A 21,340-nucleotide genomic window follows, 5' to 3' on the forward strand; every position below is an offset into this window, starting at 1 on the left:
CTCGACAAACCTGTTTGGATATCTCAGTCAGGTACAGATGTATGCAAATGAGATCATAATTCTGAATGAAGCTTTCTCTTGCCAAGTGTCAGTGTTTCTATATGGCAGCTCTTCTGAAAAACATGTTGCAAGCAAGACTTATCAGTAATAAGGAGGGAGCGGTGAAGGACCAAGTCCTGTTGCTGTCAAATAGGTGTAGGCTGCGGTGGGGTTCAGAGTCCGGCTTCCCATTCCGCAGCACCACAGCTTTGGCAGTCTCAGGGTCTACAGTGCACTCTACAAATTGACAGTGTCGGAAGAGGACACTGGGCTTAAAAATTATCTATCCTTAGCATAATAGTGACAGTAGAACATGGCATTTTTATGAAATAGCTATCAAGTGAGTAATTCTTCCCTGGCAGGACTCGTAACACAGTTCATTTGACCACTGATGTCTGAGCAAAGGCAGCACGCAGAAGCCCTCTCCTTGGTCTCATTAGACCTGTCTGGACTGGATTGTCTCGCTCTGTGTAGGCATTTTTTGTTAGTTTATCTTTAGTGCTGGGAGCCTAGCTTTTTCTTCTCAGTTAGGAAAGTGACAATGAAAAATCACGTGAAAGCAGAGCAGGAAGACTTGATGAGTACTAATCAGTTTAATGCCTCTTTAACTAATTAATCAAAACAAAAGCAAAACACAGTCTTGGAGTGTGTGAGTTTAGCTCTTGTGATGATGAGCAAGGTCGTTGAACAAGAGCACAACTTGTTGCCGAGGAGTGCTATCCAAACGCACCCTGCTCGGTTCCAGAATTAGTGGGTATTTTTTGTGAGGAGGAGAATGTGATGCTGCCTCTTGAGTCCTGGGTGAGCTGCCATCCTCGCACAGGACTCTGTGGCTGACACTTGACATAAGGTTACTCCTAAGGCACGTGCTGCACAGCAACTTTGCCCGTATCTCCTTTTTTTTTTTTTTTTTTTTTTTTTTTGGCATTGGGCTGCCACTGTTTTAATCTAGTCAGGATTCTTACTGGTGTTAATTACTTTTCAGTAAGGAATGTTTATTGCAGGTACTCCAGGGAGGCCCTTTCAAATGTTATGAAATAGTGTTGTTTCTCCAGTCATGGTGTAGAATTAACCGTAGTTGGGGTTAAGGGTGCATGGTGGGAAGAGGAAAATTTGTATAGTAAAGGGCCAAGTTCTGCTCTCTATCAGACCAGTCTAATCTAGTGAGTTTGCTGGGTGCTGATTCCTGGGGCACGTTGAAACAGAGATTCCTCCTATATCCTTCTGGTTGCTGGTGGCATTACAAGGGGATGTCAACCTCCTGTCCAGGTGTGATGTTTTTCAAAACTGGGATGATGATGCAATAATAGCCTGCTGTGGAAAGGTGACATTGTTTACTACAATGGTTTACTACCACTTACTGTGGGGGGGAGGTATTTTAAAAGAAAGGAGGAATATTTAGGCTTTTAGGCTTTCCATCATTTAATTGTGGGGTTTTTTTGTTCTTTTAGAGCTGAGTAAGCCTTTCATTTTCCAGCTTTTCCTTGTGTCCTAAGGCTATGGTTTCACAGAGTGGTAAACCACATTTTAAGGCTCCTAATACCATATTTAAACTGCTCTATGATATAAAGTGCTTATTTGCTATGAAGCAACTTTGCAATCCAAATTACTCAGATATATTCTGCTGAGGTAACTTTGTCCCAGGCTGGGCACCTCATTCTGACTTTGTCAGGTCAGCTATTGCAAGTCCTTCCACAGTTAGCATAAAGCCACTGGGATTTCTGTGAGCTGCTCTGATTCACTTGACAGAAAAGCAGTCCTGTTCCTGCCGCTGGTCTGCATCCGGTTTGCAACCAACAGCACAAGTTTGCCTAATGTAATACCACTGCTGTAGACAGTGTTTGTTTTTAAAGTTGTGGAAGATTTGAATATGTGCCTTAGGAAGGGAGGCGGATTTGCTGGCAGGTGTGATTTTGGAAGTGGTGTTTTTTTATTTAATGCCACAGATACCGAGATAAGCTGCAAGCAATAAACTCTATCCTAAGAGATTACTGTTTAATTAAACGGTGAGTGACAAAAATAAACAGCCCCTCAGCATGTAGAAGCAGCTGCTGGTGGCAATGTGGTAGGGAATTTCTTCAGCAGCATGGTCAAGGTCGCTTAGCTCAATGTCTGTGCTGCCATGATTGTACCTCTGTCTTTGGCCCCAGGTGGTTTGAAGCCAGCAGGCTTTGACTGTGTTCACCACAGCCGTGCAGAGTGCTGCCCAGCCTCTGCATGGGCTGCGGAGCTCCTCGCGGGCCTGGCTGAGCCAACGGCACTGCTGCAGGCACATTCGGGCAGGATTCAAGCCAACTCATTTAAATCTGACTCTTCTATGACAGCTCTTTTAAATTTCCAGGCAGGTGGAGGGGGGAGGAATGCAGGAAGCTTATCCTGAGGCATGAGCGTGCTCTGCATTTGTCAGAGGGTGGAGAAAGGGGCCTTTGAATGGAAGGAAGGATTGTGGACTTCATCAAGCTACTGGAAGCCCCAGAGTACCCAGATGTGATGTGAGAGCTTGTCTGAGAGGATGTCTGTAACCAGTCATCTTCATTCTCCTAGTGAGTAGGATGATGGGTTTTATCAACTTAAAGTGCAGTTTAGCCTGCCTGCTCTGCCTAGACACGTGTGTTTGTCTAAGGTTTGTTTGAAACCTTCGTGCTGCCTGTTGGAAGCTCTTATGGGAGGCTATTCCCTGATCTCTCAGGACTTGGATCGCATTGAAGCTGATGGTGTGAGGAGAGCAAGGCCAGGGGAGGATCGTGTGTAACAATTGTTAGATGGCTCTGTGCTGTTAATTTGTTAAAACATCTATAGACTTAGTATTTGGCTCCAAGAAGCTCGGGTTGTGCACATTATTAAAAGCATTTCTGGCTTGCTCAAAGACTTCTGAACTGTTTGAAACTGCTGTCAGAGCCAGGCTATTTGCTACTGAACATCTAAGTGCTGATATCTTGTTGACCAAGTTATAGATTCTGGCAGGTCTGATTTGTTTCTTTACACAATTCGCCCATTTTTCTCTTTAGTACTGCATTTCCTAAGAGCAGCACGTCTCGGTGCCTAGTGCATAGTGATAAAGTTATTAACAAGATGTGAGCTGATCCTGACACCAAGAGCCACCGGCAGAATATGGGAAATGGCTGCATTTTTCACAGCCAGGGTTTCTTTCTAGCCATGAAACTGAGCAGATTCCTGGTGTTTTTATTGCACAGCATCCTAAGATCAGTCATACCATAATCTGGGTGATGTTTTCTGCCCTGCCTGTGCTGTTGCAGGGCCGTTGAAGCAGCCTGTGAATCCCCTCAGTTGCCCCAGCTGTGCTGAGCCCTCTGTTCGCAAGACTATGTTCCTGGGACCAAGTGAAGATACCCAACTAGAGGCCCTGCGGTTTGAGGAGGGAAAGGATGGCCTTTGGTGGTTGCAGGCTGGCATGGGGCTCTGCCCTCTCATACAGCAAGAGAGGAGGAAGAAAAAAGAGCAGGGAGATGCCTGAGGTGGGAGAGGGAACAGCACACATCAGGCTGTCCTGTTAGTGCCAGGAAAGCTGCATCTGGTACCTGGGCACCCAGGTCCTGGTCCTGGCTACCAGGACTCATCCAAGATGCTCCTCAGCAAGGCTCTGGGTGCAAGGCCAGGAGTTCCCAACTTTTTTTGCTGGGAGGAAATATGGGAGACATGTCTCAGTGACTTAAACTGGCTCCCATTCCCCAGGAAAAGGTGTGGGCAGTGCACACAGAGCGTTACGTGCTCCGTTAGCATTTGGCCAGTTGAATCCGAGAAGTCAGTTAGGTTTTACTCCTTCCTTTATCTAAGCTGTTTAATAGGCTGTTCATTTGGGCCACAAGCACCATTTTCCAGCCAAAAAAATTGAACTCATTTTCCCACACCCTTTTACATGTTTGTATTATACGTTTCCATATTGGTTTCTATAAATTCTGACAGAAGATAGCAAATGGAGAACTCATAAGTTTCCCTCCTTGGTCGACCACTACACACTGCAAAGAGCAATGCTAGGGCAAGCCAGGATAGCCGTTTCTGCCCTGGGAAGCCCTGTCAGGGAGTATGTATGAATCTGCATGTTGGACCTTATCCATGTGCTGGGAAGAAAAAGCATTATGTACTTCCCAGAAATGCAGGCAGACTCATCTTCTTTCTCCCAGGGAAGCCAGTCTCCCAGTTCATAGGCACTTGTGAGGGAAGCAGCTACTCAGTACTACCAGATGTGGCTGAGAAATGTGCGGCTGGTAATTTGCAAAAAAAAAAAGCTCTTAGATGTTAGCATATGAAAGGAGAGGACTCAATCGGGATTCATGGAAGGCAGTTTGAAAACCTGTAATAAAAAGCACTAAGGGAGGTGTAGGAAGATGAGCTGAACGTTGATTTATTAACCATTTTTTGTTTGGGAAGTAGTACTTGCGGTCAGGAAGAACAGCCTGATAAACAGTTTATATAAACAAGGCAGCAATCCTTGTCTGCCTTCTTAAAGGCACGAGCGCTGACTGTTCAGCTGGTTCTGCGTGTCTGGAGAAGAGATGAGGAGAACAGTTTCGGAAGTGTCGTTCTCCTATGTGCAGAAATGAGGTATGTATTGTAGTACAAACCTCAGACTTACAGAGTGTGGTGGATTCCTGAGACAAAGATATTAAGAGGAGCCCAGTGCCAGTGTCTTGGGCTTGCTTCTGACAGGACAGTTTGCATTGCTGAGGTCACTTTTGGGTACTTCTGGGGATTAGAGCCACGCTACGCTCAAGTGAATCTGAAATAGTGGGAGAGAAATAGCTTGTCCAGGATCCATTAGTCACACCCGGAGCCACGTTATGTTCAGCTGTGTGGCTCTCCCAGCAGGATGTGGCCAGGATCGCCTCTGAGGGTGTGCCACAGCAAGGCGTGACATGTTGTCTTTTCAGTGTATTTCCGTACAGTGGTGTTACTTGCTCTGATCTCTTACCGTTCAAAAGCATTACTGACGCATGCTTCCTGTGGATTGGGTTTCTCCCACAACAGGGATAGCCAGCCCGAAGCCTTTAAACGTGTGCATGCTCCCCAAAGGCTCGATGGGGCTCTGGGAAGCTCTGGTGGCTTCAGCAGTACTTTCCTTAGGCTCTGAGCAGCGTTTTGTGCACTGCTTGCTGCAGAAAGGACAGCTGCAGCATCAGCTGGAATGGGCAGGGCAATAAGAGGCACTGAGTAATAGCAGGGTGTGAGCAAGGAATTTACCGACTCTTCAAGTCACAAAATGTTCCTCTTGTTTAAAAGGCACTTGTAACGGGGAATGTTTAAGGTATTTCTTAATATTAGAACTTTAGTTAATAATGCTCTTAAAAAGTCAAAAGTGTCTTAAGTGCCCAAAGACAAAAACTATAGGATCCAGGAGGGAGGTGCTGTTCCTGAGCATGTAACAGAAGGTCACAGGCTGTAAATATCATTTGCTGCAATTGATTTTGTTGTTGTTGTCTTGCTGCATTTGAAGGGCTGTAATCAAAGTATTTTGTGTTCACCTGGAAAAAAATATCTCTGAGACCTTTCTCTCCTTCTTTGCCTTCCTACTATCCCCATCAAATTTCTGTTCCTTCTACTACCAATCCTGGATGACTGAGGATAGTATGGGCTGACTTGAGATATCTTTACATTAATTTTTCGATGATGTACACTGAGAAGTTTATGTAATTCCAACATCCATGATAGCTGCTTGTATAGTCCCTGTAAGTTGAGCTGGTGGCTGTTTTTAATATGTAAGCTAGTGTCTGAGTGTCTTATTGGGTATAAAAGTCGGTCTCCTCTTTGCTTGCAGTTGTACACTTGCATTACTATAAAAAGAAAGGGACTATTTGGAAAAAAAATGGGAAATTAGCTTCTTACAGAATAATATCTCCACTCTTCAATGTTTTTCAGTGACTAGACCTCCCCGCACAGTCAGTGGAGAGAGGGCTCGTTATGGTAGGGAAAGCAGCTCATACACCTATGGAGCTGGGAGTCGGGTCATAAATCAGCTGCTGCTGAAAACCTGTAAGAACCTAGTCCCTGATCTCTGTCCCTTGTCACTGGCAGGTAGATACCATGTTCAAACAGTGACCCGTGAAAACAAGGAGTAAGAAGAACAATTTAGTCATTGATGCACAACAAATGAGCAGCTTCTTCCCCCGCAGCAAGCTGAGTGTTGTTATTCAAAACACACACCGCAGGGAGAGCTCTTCTCTGCTGCTGTGCTTCGGGCTGTTGAAGCAGCAAGACACCATCTGATAGGTTGGATGCTTAGTTTTTCTTTTAATATGCTGTGGATTTGGATGCATTTTTCTTGGGGTTTCTTTTCTTCTTGTTTACATGGGATTTGCATGTTGAGGAGCTGGGGAAGAAGGCAGCATAGCGTAGGAAATACCATGGAGTCTCAGCAGACAGCTGGAGTGGAGTGGAGGATGGGGTTTAGGAGGCAGACATGAAGCCATCATGTTCCCCCATGCTTGGCTTCAGCTTTCCCTGCCCCTCTGCTCCATACCACAGCCTACATGTCTATGCACCACCACCAGTGGGAAAACCATCCCTGTTGCAAGAGACAGCTTTTGCGTGGAAATAAATAAGCAAAACAAGGAGAATGACTGGAACAAGGAGCAATACCTAGTCATCACATTTCTGGATTTTCGTAGGGTTTTGTTTTTTCCAGCAGTACACGTCTGCCTGCAGCACAGGTTAACTCTGCCAAGACGCAAAGTAAGATCTGAAAGCCCTCAAACTGTTCAAAAAAAAAAAAAAAAAAAGCCTCAGACCAGTCTGTGGCCAAAACCAATGAAGGCAATGAAGGGGAATGTTCCTGATGCTTTATGTATGGCTGATGTGATGAGATGCTGTGCAAGCAGTCGGGGCTGGCTGTGCTGAAGAGGGGCCAGGGGGTCAACTTTTAGGAAATAAGGACCTGACTGTTCAACGAACAACTGCACTAAATATTAGCTGAAGTTCACAAAGTCAGTGGAAGCGCTCGCTATGACTTGGGTAGGCTTGGGGTCAGCCTTCGAGTAGCTATAGCTAGCAGATAAGAAATTTGCAATGAGGATTCTAGCCAACCTATACTGTAGCTGGGAGATCAGAAAAGCAACTTCTGTTTAGAAATAGCAGTCTGTAATGAAGTACTTAATATTTGTCTTGGCAGTAAATCAGAAAGGTACCAAACTGCTGAAGTCCATTAGATTAAATCAAATGTAGAGTCATAAAAAAGAAGCCAGGCAGTGCCAGAGAGTTAGAGAATAACACATAAAGCAAGAATTCTTCTAGAGATAATTACAAAATACCATGTCGTTACTGGCAGCAGCACAAATTCATCTGGCTTTGACATTTCTGGGATTGTATGCAGTGGCGCAGCATGAACCATTTGGGATGGGATGCTGCACGCTGGCTGCACGGGTGGGGGGTGACTTTCCTTTGCTTCCTGCCAGTGCGGTGCTACTGCCTTGGACTTCAAATGGTTGTGGTTTTCAGTCGGGGGTGCTTTGATATGCATCACTTGGAGCAGTGCTTTAGTGGCTGGAAAGTTTTATTTGCAGCCTCTCAGAGGAAATTTGAGTGGGGAGAGCTGCTGGATGGGTAGGACGTGGGGGAAGGGAAGCACAGGGAACAGTACAGCAGGGAGATGACTTGACAGACAAAGGCTTCCTGGAGAGAGAAACTGGACTTTTATCCCCAGGTAATGTGGAGCCTGTAGTCTTGTAATGTCCATTGTAATGTCCCTTGCAATATAGACCATTTCGTGGGCATGTTTTGATTGTGGCAGTGTTTATATAACGTAGTGCTTTTGCAAAACTGGCTATGCTAATTAAAGTTACCATTGACACAACCCAACTTCCTACCCTGGTGTAACCTTTGGGCTTAGAAAAAAACATTAAAAAATCCTGTGGAGAAGTGTATTTTCTTGCTTAAATGGGCATGTGAGTGCCTGGGAGACTGAAGACCATAGGAAATAATCAAAGACAGCCTATGAAACTGGATATTGGTCAAATGAACATGGAGTAATCCCTTGTTTTATCAGCTGAGTTGATTTGTCTGTTGAAGGATAAAAGAGGAGATGTTACTGTGTGGTGTTCATGAGCTGTCCCTTCCATGTTTCCCAGTTAAAAAAGCATGCAGAGAAACTATCTGGCGCAAAGCATTACCATGTTTAACTTTACAAAACAAAAATATATGTCTGAATATGCATCTATTCATGCAATAATACAGATTTTTAAGCAAACAAACAATTCTATCCGTCTTACTGGTGGAAGTATATTCGTAACAGCAGTGGTGTCCTCTATGATTTGATGAGCGTGGGACCTCTCCGGCTAAATTTCTGGTACAAAGAATGCAGAGATTTACCACCTGGTTGTCCACTTACTCCTTCACTGCATGCAGAATTGTCTTAAAAGTATAAACCACTGCAAGTGGGTGAAAAACAATGCATCCATTTAGCAGTAAGACAAAGCAGAGGTCCTGTTACCCTTGGGTTTATTTAGAGCTTGATTATATTTCTGTCCTCTTCCAAGGTAGTGCATTTCTTTTGCTGAATTGCAGCTGCTCACACCAGGACTGGATCTGTCTCCCAATACATAGATGTGGGAGTTGAACTAAATTTTCAGATTTGAGGACAGCACGTAGAAAGCCACACTGTGGGAAACCTGGATGCAGTATTAGAAGTTGGAAAGGGGAGACAGTGCTTCTCTCCACATCCCCCCTGGTGATTTTCTTTGAAAACCTTAGTTTTCAGATCTGTAACAGTTAGGTTCTTACAAGTTTTCCTCCTGTGTTTTTTGAAAGATGTGTTTGGATTCAGAGTGCGGTATCCCTGCCTGTCTCACACATGGGTTTAGAAGCAAGAATTGTCTTTTCCGTCAGGAGCTGGGTCTCTCCCAAATGGAGCACTCGTCTGAGTGGGATAGAGCAGTTTGCATTTTTAATACCAGAAGTGGCACACTGAAAGGAAATTCCTGACAGTTTGTAACACTTAAGAGTCAAACTAGATGCTGGATGGATTTTATTTTTTGGTCCCACTTTCCCTTGCACAAACAGAAAGCTTTTCAGAGGGGGAACACCTGAGGATCCTGTTCAGGGATGCAGTCCTTTTTTCTGAACAGAATTATTCTTCTGCTCTAAACTCACATATTGTCATAGGATTTTGATGTCTGCCTTGTTTCTCAAGCCTTTTCCAGCCTTCTCTGGTGTGTTTAAAAATGCTAACAATTTTCTTTAAAAGTAATCCTCGTTAAGTGCCTGCCCTCTATCTTGTTAGGAGTGCGAGCCAGGCTGGGTGAAAGGTTTGCTGTACCTGGGAATTACATGTCCGTCAGGAAGACTCCTTGCACACTCCCGAGCAAAGGAGCCTGGGAATTAGGATTTTAGAAGAAATGAGCTATTGAGTTCCTTTCTGTGCTTATAAGTGATTATGTGGTTTTCTTGCGTGACTGAAGAGTGTGATATTTCTGTTGCTGACAGGGAAGGCCGCTCTAATGCTCATGGGAAAGGAGATTACCAAAGAATTGGAGATGTTATGCTAAAGAACATTCAGAGTATGAAGGTAGGAATGATCCTATATAACTATTAAGCTTTGACACGGATTAACGTTAGCATGTGTTTCATTTTCATATGATGTTGCGTCTTGTGCTGGTTTTTGCCAATCGTAATCAAGGCTTATGCTGTAAAAGTTTCCTTTGATAACATAGAAAGCATTTGGTGAGCCCCAAGATTCCAGAATTGCAAGCTGATTTAAAATTGTCCAGCCCTTTTCCTTAGTGCAGTCTCCAAATACAGGAACAATGAAAATGAAAAGTTCAGGAACATTTCATTTCCAGTTCTTTGTTCTTTTTTCTTTCAAATAAGAAGGCAAAATGTCAGAATTTGTATGGCTGAAGAGGCTGTTCAAACACCAAGTGTACCTACTTGTTTGTGCAAATATAAGGGTTAAGTTATTGCAGGAATAGTGACCGTAACCTGGATATTGATTTGATTTGGGAAACTTCAATTTGTGCAGTAGGATGACAAGTTAGATGAAAGACTTTTTTAATAAATGTGAATACTTGCCTTTGATCTTGTTAAAACTAAAAGCAAAAATACACGCATGAAGTGTAAATCTAGGTGTAATGTTTAGCAGACTTTGCATCTGTTCTTAGTCTAGCCAGACTAGTATTTTTGATGCTCTGTGTTACTGAACAAACAGCCTTGAAGGCAGGCATGGGAACCTACGAAAACCCTGCAGACTTTTACAGTATGGATGGATAACCCACAGCTTACCTTATTATAACGTCACTATGCATCTGCTGCAGCACAAACAAACCAGTAGGCTACAACAAGGCTTTTACCATCAGTCAGATTCTGCTGTCTGTGCTGTATCTCCTTCCTCCAGAGGTCAGGCCACACTGCTCCTCCTCCATCCAACCCCTCCCCCACCATCCTCAGGGCTATTTAACCACTTAGCGGATGAGCTACAGCTGCACATCGTCCATGTCAATCAACCCACTGCCTCTGAGGCAAGGCCACAGCTGCGTGTTAGCAATGCTGATCAACCCACTGCCGCCATTCCTCTGCATGCATCCAGGTCAGTGTGCAGCAAAACATGGCACTGCACCTTTGGCATGTGGATCTCGGGTGCTTTCAGAACTATCCAATACATCTTACCATGGTGATTGCCACTCTGGCATTCTTCAGTTAGTAAATGGAGCAGCCTTGAGGCCTTGGCTGGAGGAAAGGGTGGTTTAATCTTTACAGCTCTCCTGAGATGTTCGTTAGTACTAGGCTTATCTTTCAGAAAGACAGAGAGAGAGATGCAGAGAAATTAGGTGACGTGCAAGTGATTATACAGCAAATCAGAAAAAAGGAACACAGAGATCTCGATAAACAGTGCCCAGCACAGACAGCTTTGTCACCAGCAAGCGAGCCTTACCCTTTCTGCAGCGTACTTAGTGGGAACTGCTTTTTACTCTGAAGCCACATTTCAGATGCATGGGAAGAAATGCAGAGGGGACTTTTCTACCTTCATCACTGCTCTCAAGAAGTATGCACCTTTGCACAAACAGTTTTTGGAATCACAGAAAGCCTCTGACAGACGCTGCTTCTGCTGTTGGTACCTTACAACATTAAATTGTCTGTCCTTCGCTGTCTGCAGGTCCTTCTGTGGCACTAGTCTAAAGGCAGTGTACAATCCTCGCTGTAACTTAGACCTGTCGGTGTGTTTTCGCCCTTTGCCATCAGAGGATTTTCTTCATTTGCTTTGAGATCTGCCACCACTGATGAGCACAGATACAGGGAGGAAGGAGGCAAAACCCAGTTTGACTTGAACTGCACAGTTAGTTAAAACTACATACTTATTATGAGACCTGGTAAAAGACCTGAAAAGTGACACTGCTTGTTTGATTAACACAGAAGAGGAATTAAGAGCAAGTAATTAATGGGCAGCATCTGTAGTAGTCCAGAGGGTCTGCTGTGTCTTTGCCTGAGTTACAGGTTTGTAAAATGAACATGCAGTGTATGAAGGAAGCAGCTTGGCTGTAGGGAAGGTATGTTTCTTGTAGAGATGTCACAAATCACAGGAGAGAGAGAGTTGATTAGAAATGTGTCAGAAAGCACAAGCTTTAGATGAAGCTGAACTTTCTTCTCAGGTCCATTCAACATATCCATTTAATTTCTTTTTGTTCCTGGTTAATATTCTACCGGGTACTGGGAGACATTATTTGGCTGCTCAGAGAAGGTCTGTGCATCCTGAAGCACCAGTTGACTTTTTGCAAAACACAAATGAAGCCCCTGTGTTAATTGTTCAAAAAAAATACTGTACCATTGTTTTAAATGGGACTCGTGAATGTCTGTGATACTGAGACCTAAATGAAATTGTTTCATGCAAACCTCATTCACTTGCTGGTGCATAACTCCCCTGCTGCCAGTGGGATCATCTCAGAGGCTGCACTAAGGAGAAGAGGATGTAATCCAAGGATGGAGAGCTCTAACGTACCCATTTCTGTCAAACAATGCCTCTGTCTTTGTGTGTGTTTGGATTCCCAGGAGATGCAACTTCTCCTTAATAACAGGGGAGCAGAAGCTGGAAGTCCATTTGCCCCCATCTCAGTTCCCCAGAAGCACCTAAAGGAACGGAGGCAGCTAAATCCCTTCATCCTCCTAGAAAATCCCATTTTGTTTCCTCTCTCTGCTTTTGCATCGTCTGGCTCTCTCCCTATTGCACCTACTTGCATGAGCTATGTTCGTGTCATCTCCTTGCCTTTGGATCTCTCACTGATAGGAGATTTAGTTTTGTTTACCAGTGTACTTTTGTTTTACAGAGAATGCAGAGGGGTTGGGGGGGGGGGGTGTACTTCAAATGAGTAATGCCATCTCTCCAAGTGAATATCAGAGCCATTCTGTTGTGCAGTGATTTTGTTTGCAAGATCCCAACTGCTGTGCTAGTTGGATTTTTGTATTGGAATAGGTTTGGGCTGAGTCATGTCTCACAGTGATTGCTAAGAGCTCTACCACATGCTCTTTTCTTTGTGCATGTAAGCAACTGACAATTCACCTGCGGAAGCACAATGAGATTTTAGTGGAGCTGGAGAACGGCATCAAGAACTCTCGCAAGCTGGAGACCTTTTGCAGAGATTTTGAGCTACAGAAAGTCTGCTACTTGCCTCTCAATACCTTCCTTCTCAGACCTTTACACAGGCTTATGCACTACAAGCAGATAATGGAGAGGCTTTGCAAACACTACCCACCAAGCCACGTAGACTTCAGGGATTCGAGAGGTAAGTAAGAGAAAAGACGCCAGTTCCTGGAGCTGGGTAATGGCATCCAAATTCATTAGAGATGCACGGTTGGACAAAAAAAACCCCACTTTTATTTTTTTAAGCCTACATTGAAAGAGGATTGAGCTGCAAAATCTAGCGCTCGAAAGACCAGAAATGGTAGGATTGAGGTTGCTCTTGTATATATGCATTATGTCACAGGCTGGACAAGCACTTGGAAGAGAAATCTGCTGGGGGTTATTAAACACACAGAGATGGCACGCAGTTCAGGAAATGGCTTGAGCTGAAAACAGTTGGGAGGTTAGGAGAGGGCACAGGGAACAAACCATGAACACTTGTCTTGTTCCTAGCTTTCCCTAGAGATCCTCTGGGAACACAGAATGATGGCCCAGGTGAACTTTAGGTCTGACCCGGTATGCCTGCTGTTATTATGTCCTTAAGTTAACGTTATTTGGGTTTGTTTCCCAGGTATGCGGTTTGCTCTGTTACGGTTTTCATGATTTGTTTCAGGAACTCAAAGCTGCCAACATGGTTTATTTTCCAAATGTGAAGAAATTTTCCTCCTGTAGTCTGAACTCACTGCCTGCTATTTCTGATGATTTGTTTTCCTCCTTTCTTACCCATCCCCCACTGTAAGCTATCTTACATTTAAGGGTAACTGTGTTATCTATACAGTTAGCACTCGGTGCAGATCCACGGAAGGACTTGGGCAGGGAGCAATGCTCTGCGTGACTGCTCCCAGCTGTAAGGTGTTAGCTGGCTAAGGTCCCTTGGGTGCCGTGTGGGGAGACCCAGGGCAGGCAATGCACAAAATACAGAGGTAACTTGACCTGTAGCAATAGGAAATGCCACAGAGGTCTGTGGCACTGAAGTGCTGCGTGACACAGATGTTTGCCTAAATGTAGCTACTGCCTGAATGATCTCAAGGAATGCAGCAAGTGGTCCCTTCGTTCCTTTTAGCCAAGGCAAGGTGATGAGGATGATGTGTCCATTCCCACCTCCCCAGACAGTGCAGCAGCCACGAAGGTTTGATTCCTGCTCCACTTTTGAAATGGATACAAACACAGGATTCAGGGGTGAAAATAAGAGAGCATGAGAACAACAGTGTGACTCGGACACCCTCAGCCTGGGATCAGTCTTTTACTAAGGTGTTTGCAGATTTTTGTTAAAGGTCAGAGTATAAAGGAAGCAAAAAAAAAAAAAAAAAAAAAAAAGAGGGAAGGTGTGGATGCAAATCCCAGCAAAGCACAGGTCTTCCACTAGCAGGTGGATGCGCTCTGTGCGCTGAGCAATGATGTAGGAAGGAAGAACCGCTGTGACTGTCCCCTTGCCCATATTTTTAAACACAGGTGGCTGAAACTGCTCTTCTAGCACTGAATTCAGTCAGGTTGTTTGGCCCATTCAGAAACTGCTTGTTCATTCAGGAGTATCAAGGCTGGTGTTCACATACATACGTGGTGGCACAGGGAGGCAGCCCATGAGCTGGTCACCCAGGAAAGATAACGTTGTGAAGTGATTTTCAGCTTAGTCTGAATTGACTTACTCCGTCGTTTGCACAGCAAAAAGACAGAACGCGGGAAGCAGATTGGAAGCAGCCCTGCACTTGATTTGGCTTCTGCTGCCACAGAGTGGGACTTTGTAGTGTCTGCTTCCTCCTGTGGTCCACCTGATCCTTCTTCACACAGCAAAAATCCTCCTCAACAATGGAGATTTTCCTTAGGAAAATCACTCCCACCTGTTAGGTCACCCATTGTTGATAATGTCTTTGGAGAGAATGAAGTAGAGCCGTGATGCAACTCAGCAACATGCAGCCCTTTTAGTTGTTCTCGTTCCTGGGACTGCTGACAAACCCCCAGATTCCTGTGCTTACCATCTGAGATGGTAACAGTAAAGGACACTGCCGTGTCCTGGTGTTTTCAAATACGAACCTGACCCAGTGTGCTGCAGGCAGGGGGAAAAATGCTTGTTTAGATTTGTTCAAGCATAGAGAAGATCCCTAGATTAATTGGAGAGGTAAAAAATTAAGTCCTTTAGGAGAACCCATTCATTGGTGTTCTGAGTTGACTTGATTATTCCTACAAAGTTCCTGGGGCTAAAACAGAGCACACTTTTTGTTGGGGAAATAGATTGTCTCCTCATTACGACACTCCACCCTCTCCCTTCCCCTCTGTAAGATGATGTCCAGAGTCTGTGGTTTTTAGTCTGCCTGGGGAGCTTTACACTGTGAAGGAGAAGGGTAATACAAGAAAGGTGATGTTCATGATCTGGGTGCTGCAGACAAAAGCCATCTTTCTTTTGAACATTCTTGTAAATTTTTAATAAGCATTTTATGGTTTTGTCCATCTAGCTGCTTTGGCTGAGATTTCTGAAATGGTGGCTCAGCTCCACGGCAATATGATAAAGATGGAGAACTTCCAGAAGCTGCACGAACTCAAGAAAGACTTGATAGGCATAGACAATCTGGTGATCCCAGGAAGGGTAAGTAGCAGAGTTGTGATCAAAGTCTGATACAATTTCAAAGCATTAGGTATGTTTTATAAACCTATTTATCAGGAGCAGCTGTGAAACTGAGTTTCCTCATATGGTTTTCTCTCACCAAACACTCTCAAATGTAAACGTAACAATACCATAGAACACAGCAGCCTTCAAAGCAGGAGGAGGCAATCATCTTTATTACCTTTTTACTGATTATATTAGGTTTATGTTATGTATAGGTTTGGATGGTTGTAGGCAATTCCAAGCATCTGTTACAATAGAGGCGGTAAAAAACTTAGCATTTATCACAGCATTCAGAGCTTGAGCAATTGCACACTCCCTCATTTCTTGCTGCCCTTTGTTTTTTCCAACCCTCAATGCTAGAGCACGGTAGATTAAAGGAAAGAAAGAAATTCATGCTGGAGGACCTTCAGCCCTTTCATGACGCCTAGCTTTGAAACTTACAGCCCCAGATATGAGCAGTCTTTTTAGTCTACAGGTAATGTTAGGTGATAATTTTTTAGTTATATTTAGTTAAAAGTGTTGCCTTAAATAAACACTCTTAATTGTGGTATAGAAATACCAACATCTCTTTCTCATTTGTCATGTTTTTTTTTTTAAAAAAGTGAGGCTTATTTCAGAATAAATGAGCCTCAGTGTAATATTTGTAACTTTTTTTACTTTTCTAGGCACACTTATCTGTGTGTGCAAAGTTGAGAGTTGTTTGTTGTTGAAGTAATTTCCTCCCCACTCCCTGACTTTTGTGTGTAATTCGGAAAAACACTAACTGCAGCAACTGAAATGCCATGGAAAAATGCATCACTTGCCCCTTACGTGTTTCTGGGAAACAGCCTGGAAAAAAAAAAAAAAAAGACGAGTTTTGCATTAAGCTGCAAATATGGCAGCACTTGAACTTGCCCTGCAGCCCGGCCATCCAGCCCTGACACACCCCTGTGGGATGGCCAGAGCGTGGCTCAGTGACAGCCGCAGCTTGGGGTCTGCTTGCCATGCCATGGCCGTGTCTAGTGCCACCACAGGGTCGTGCTGGCTGAGCTCTCTAGGGTGTAGTTCGTTTTAAGGATTCAGACATTTAGAAAAAGGGGGTTGAACGTGATGTCCCGTTGGGAAGGCAGTGCCGAGCACAATTATTTCTGGATTTGTGGCTGTTCCCCGCTGCCTCACTTTGCCTCTTCCCTGTCTCCCAAGCAGCTGCCACGGCTCATGCCTCCTTCCAGTGATCCACACGGCACATTCGCTTCCTTGGCAAGCCCCTTGGGACATTTCACAGCCTGTGCAGCTCTCTATCACATGAAATTAAATGCTGTCATCGGGTGTTTCTGCCACCCTATTCTGTTTAAAGGCCAAGCAGTCTTTCTGTCCGAGGAAGTTCAAGAAAAAAAGCAGATGGGGGGCAGAGGCTGTTTGCCTGCCAAAGGCAAAAGTCATTGGCCACCACGCTCTGGCATGTGCCCAGAATGTTGCTGCTTGCCGCCGTTGGGCCACTCTCCTGGCTCTGTCTGAAGTCCCTGAGCCAGCACACACCAGGCAGGGAGGCAAATGCCACTGTCACCCGTGAGCTGGGTTACCCGAAGGGGACTGAACTCCATGTCTCAAAGGAGAAGTCTCGTGTTAGGCTGGTGACTCAGGTGTGCTAAAGGAGGCTGTAGGCGGCCATCCTCTTCGGTGAGGTCTCTGCTGCCACCGAGCTGGTTCCTATATTGGACATTAAAATCCCGTGGTCGGTCGTGCTTGCAGAGCGCAGTGAGTGCAGCTTTTGATTCGTGTGTTTGCACAGCGCTTGCCATGGTGGCACTAAGCCCGCTAGTGACTATTAGGCAGTGCCGTATAAATAGTAGTTATGATTAATATTCTTTGGTGGCCGACACAGCTTCCAGTGGCCTTTCCGGTACGATGAGCCTACCATGATAGAGAGAGAACCTCTAGGCACTTTTTCCACCCCTTAGCCCCTATGCAGTGCAGCGAGTGGTACTGGATACATCACAGCGACACTAAGGCAACCAAAGTGTCCCTCTGAACAGATTGATCTTAAGACAGCCAGTTTATTCCAAAGCTGCAGGTGATTCTGATGCTTTACATGCCTTTTACATGCACAATTATGAATTGAATGGCCTTAAAAGAATGTAATAAATAAATATAAACCTCCTGGTAGAAGCTGGAGAGAGTGACTGAAAAATGGGTTTTTCACAAGTTTCAGGTAAGTAGAAGGGCGAGTTACAGTACAGTTCACAGTAAACCCAGAAAATCCAGCACTTTGAAAGCTTCAGATGCGTTACTTTTCCTATAATTCCATTGCTAAACATTCTTAAACAGTTTGATCTGAATTAATGTACTGTATTAGATGACATAGATGGTACTAGGATAACTCGCGCTGCCAGACAAATTTCCTCCTTTTTCTGCTGCTGACGGCGATGTTGATTTGCGTAGCTGATTTTACACCTGGGTGAAGACCTATGTATGCCACATGCACAACAGAAACTTACCACTGGCTAACCAGTAACACAAAGGCCAGCTTATCACTAGTTTTTCCATCATTTGTACTATGAAAAATATTCATTCAGAACTGATGAGAGAGGGAGCTGTCTGCGGGAATCAGTGTTCCTTAGCTGAATTTCCTTAGAATGAAAGACTGTGGAGGAGTTTATCACAAAAGACAGTTACAAGTGGAAAGAAACTATCCTATAAATAAGGTTTTTAACATACTTAATAAAGAAAACAAAAAGTCTTAGCGACTGATAGTCAAGTGAGTCCTGTGACAAAGGAGTCATATTTACGTTTGCATAATAAAAAATGGTCAAAATTTTTGCAGAAGATACATACTTGTTTTGTATTTGTTTCCCACAGGAGTTCATTAGACTGGGCAGTCTTAGTAAGTTGTCTGGTAAAGGTTTACAGCAACGGATGTTCTTTCTGGTAAGCAAGAAGACGGTTTCTCTTTAGTTTCATGAAGTGTGCCTATAGACAACTATTAGACATACTTTGAAAGAGTTGCGTTTAATGTTCAACATTAAAGAGTCAGTACAGCGTGGCAGGAAAATACTTCCTTGGTTGCTTGTATGCAAAACAACAGTGGGTCTGTAGAAAAGCTTGTGAGTGTACTAGGTTTTACATGTTTGACATTTAATCTTTCAAATGAGCCTAAGATATAACCACTAAATCTTCTGGGTAGGGTTATCCTCTGCCTTTAAAGGCACTAAAGAGGAAGCCCAATGAATATGGTGCGTATTTTCTCACACGCCACAATACTTGTTACCGGGCGATGCCTCGATATTACATCTGTATAAAACATGAAAAAGCTGAGACTAGAATCTCAAGTCAGTTCCTCAAAGAAGTCTTTGGTTTGTCTCAAGCACCAAAATCGTTTTCGAAGTGAAGTCCTGGGTCAATGTTCTGGGACTCCAAATACATGCATCGTCATTGGCAAAATTAAATCCCCCTCTAGTGGCTGATCCACATAGCTTCATGCATTATTGCTATTGGGTTGTAGAAGTCTCTGTGAGAGCTCTGTTTCATACCACAGAGTGTTATTTTCTTGATGCAGCCGTCTGGTTTGAGAAAAAACATCCTTTGACCCAGGTGGTACAGTGAAAATATATGGCAACAAAATGCAGGCGCTCACTTGACATGCTTTCGACACCTGCTGTTACATGCAGGAAGCTCTACAAGCCGAGATACTCAGTCTCTTAACCTTGATACTTCCAACCTAAAGCCATCTACCTTAAAACAGGTCTCCCAGCTTCCTTCTGAATATGGGGAGTAATAGACACCCACTTACTTCGTAAGAGTTAAGTTACACACACCTCTCTTGAGCACGCTAGCTTATCTTTCCACACAGATCAGAAGAAAATGTTGGTGAAACACACTTACCTTCCATAGCTTCAAAGTGCATCAGAGTGTGAAAGGTATTGCTTGGTTTCGCTGCTGTTGTGGCTTGTTAGTTCTGACCCAGAGATCACAAAGGGAATGTTAGAAGGCATCAGAAGAAAGACAGTGGAAAATTGTGGGAACATGACTGAGACTAGCTGGGAAGGCAGGCAGGGAAAATAACAGGTGTTAATACTAGGTGCCACAATATTATTGTGGAAACCAGTATTTTGGATCCATGCATGAGAACTGCCATATAAATAGCTAGTACTGGCCAGCTTTCCCATATTTACCATTCTGAATTATTTTTTTTTCTACATACGTACATGTTGACATCATTCTAATAATGCTTGTTCTTGCTTTTTAGTTTAATGATATCTTGTTGTACACAAGTAGAGGCCTGACAGCATCAAATCAGTTTAAAGTCCATGGGCATCTTCCACTGTACAGCATGACAGTAAGTATTGCGAGAGCTTCAGGGATTCACGCTTAACCGGCTGTGTATGTTCCCATATTAATTGCTTGATGAATTTCTGCTGGACTGAAAGCAGCAGCGAAAGGCTGTTCTCTGACTCAGAGAAGCTGTGGTTACATTCTGCACTAACGGGCTCTGTGGGGTTCGGCACGTGTTCATGCAGCATTCTATACAAAGGTGATTATAGAGCAAAAGGGGGTGGGGGGAAGAGGCATTCTGCAGGGCAGCTTCCTCATACTGCAAAACTTCTCATGACATGGATTCTTTATTTTTTTAAAGCCATAAATTTAACCATGATTCTTACAAGTAATTGATCACCAACTGCTCATAGACACACCGTGCAAGGCAAGTGAACAGTAGCAACAATCTAAAATTTCTATAAAAAAGAAACCATTTCCTAATGTTTTCAGCTCTGGATCTTAAAGCCAAAATAGTGGGAAACTGGCAGCAGTATGTCATTTGGAGCTCTCGTTGCAATTCTTTTGGAAAACAGCCAATTTGAGGCAATAGCACCTACTTACATCTTCCTATATGATTTCAAAAATATTTTTGCTAGTTTCAAAACACTTTCATTCCCCCTGTTATTTTCACTGGAACTTCTCATGGGTTTGTATCTGTTGCGTACTGCTTTCCTGAGAATGGAGTTAGGTAATCACTACCACAGTACCTGAATATCTCTAAACATCTGCAAGGCTTCAAGTTTTATCTAGCACTTTTAGGAATCTACTCAATTGTTGGTGTTTGGCACAGACTTGTTCACAACAGAACTGTGTGGTGCTGCAGTGTTCAGAGCACTCCCAGACTTAACATACCCTTTTGTATGATGAATCAGTCTTCTGATGAAAATACCACTATTTTCCTTTTTTCTTTGACACAAAGCAGACAAAGACGTGCTTTTGGTTTAAGAGGTTACCGCAGAACTTACTGCTTTTCCAACAGCCACCACTTTTTTTCTGAATACCTAGCTCAAAACTGTTATTTGTGAACATTTCTCTTCGTTTTCTTTTCCCCAACGGTAAGAGCTTGTTCAGGTCGCTGTTTCACCTTAAGAAATACATACTTCCTGCAATCTGACTGCATTTGGGCTTTTATCTCTCAGATAGAAGAAAGTGAAGAGGAATGGGGGGTTCCTCATTGCCTAACACTACGAGGTCAACACCAGTCCATCGTTGTTGCTGCAAGGTAATTCAGTAGAGACAACATGCCTGTATAAACTGTATTTCTCTGCAGCTTTCACAGTGGGGCAGATAGAAAAGCAGAGAGGCGTCATTTTGTTTGGATTTGCTCCTAAAACAATTTCAAAGGTATATTCTTCTGTGAAATCCACTTAGAAATAATAATTTAAAAAAAAAAAAAAAAAAAGGTGAATGGGACAAAACAGTGGCGATTATACAAGTTGGAACCAAAACTTAAGTTATTAGGGGGAAAAAAACGAGCATCTCGTATCTGAATTTATTTATTTAAATTACAAGTAAGCCCAGCTTGTGACTGATTCTTAAGAGTTTGCTTTCAGGCTTTATGAAAGTGAATAAAACCTGCATTTTCATTGTTAGTACCCGCGCTGAAATGGACAAATGGACTGAGGACATTCAGATGGCGATAGACCTGGCAGAGAAAAGCAGTGGCCCTGCCCCAGAGTTACTGGCCAGCAGTCCGCCTGACAACAGTAAGTAAAGGCTAGAGAGCAGGTTTTACTCACTTTTGTCAGTATGATTGGTGATTGCTTCTAAGCAAAGTGGTGAAAAATGCT

General features: G+C 43.7%; 1 protein-coding gene across 5 annotated transcripts in view; it reads left to right on the top strand.

The window, feature by feature from the left end:
* Positions 1-21,340, top strand: part of FARP1 (FERM, ARH/RhoGEF and pleckstrin domain protein 1) — a 213,316-nt gene that overhangs the window by 185,584 nt on the left and 6,392 nt on the right. For all 5 annotated transcript variants that reach the window (XM_080375414.1, XM_080375411.1, XM_080375412.1 and 2 more), the window contains 7 exons: positions 9,472-9,553; positions 12,521-12,758; positions 15,106-15,236; positions 18,096-18,164; positions 19,483-19,572; positions 20,690-20,772; positions 21,144-21,256. In XM_080375414.1, coding sequence (XP_080231540.1) covers positions 9,472-9,553; positions 12,521-12,758; positions 15,106-15,236; positions 18,096-18,164; positions 19,483-19,572; positions 20,690-20,772; positions 21,144-21,256 — 806 coding nt within the window. The remainder of the gene's footprint in view (positions 1-9,471; positions 9,554-12,520; positions 12,759-15,105; positions 15,237-18,095; positions 18,165-19,482; positions 19,573-20,689; positions 20,773-21,143; positions 21,257-21,340) is intronic.

This window comes from Falco punctatus, assembly GCF_963210335.1.
Source record: "Falco punctatus genome assembly, chromosome: 2".
In the NCBI taxonomy this organism is placed as follows: Eukaryota; Metazoa; Chordata; class Aves; order Falconiformes; family Falconidae; genus Falco; species Falco punctatus.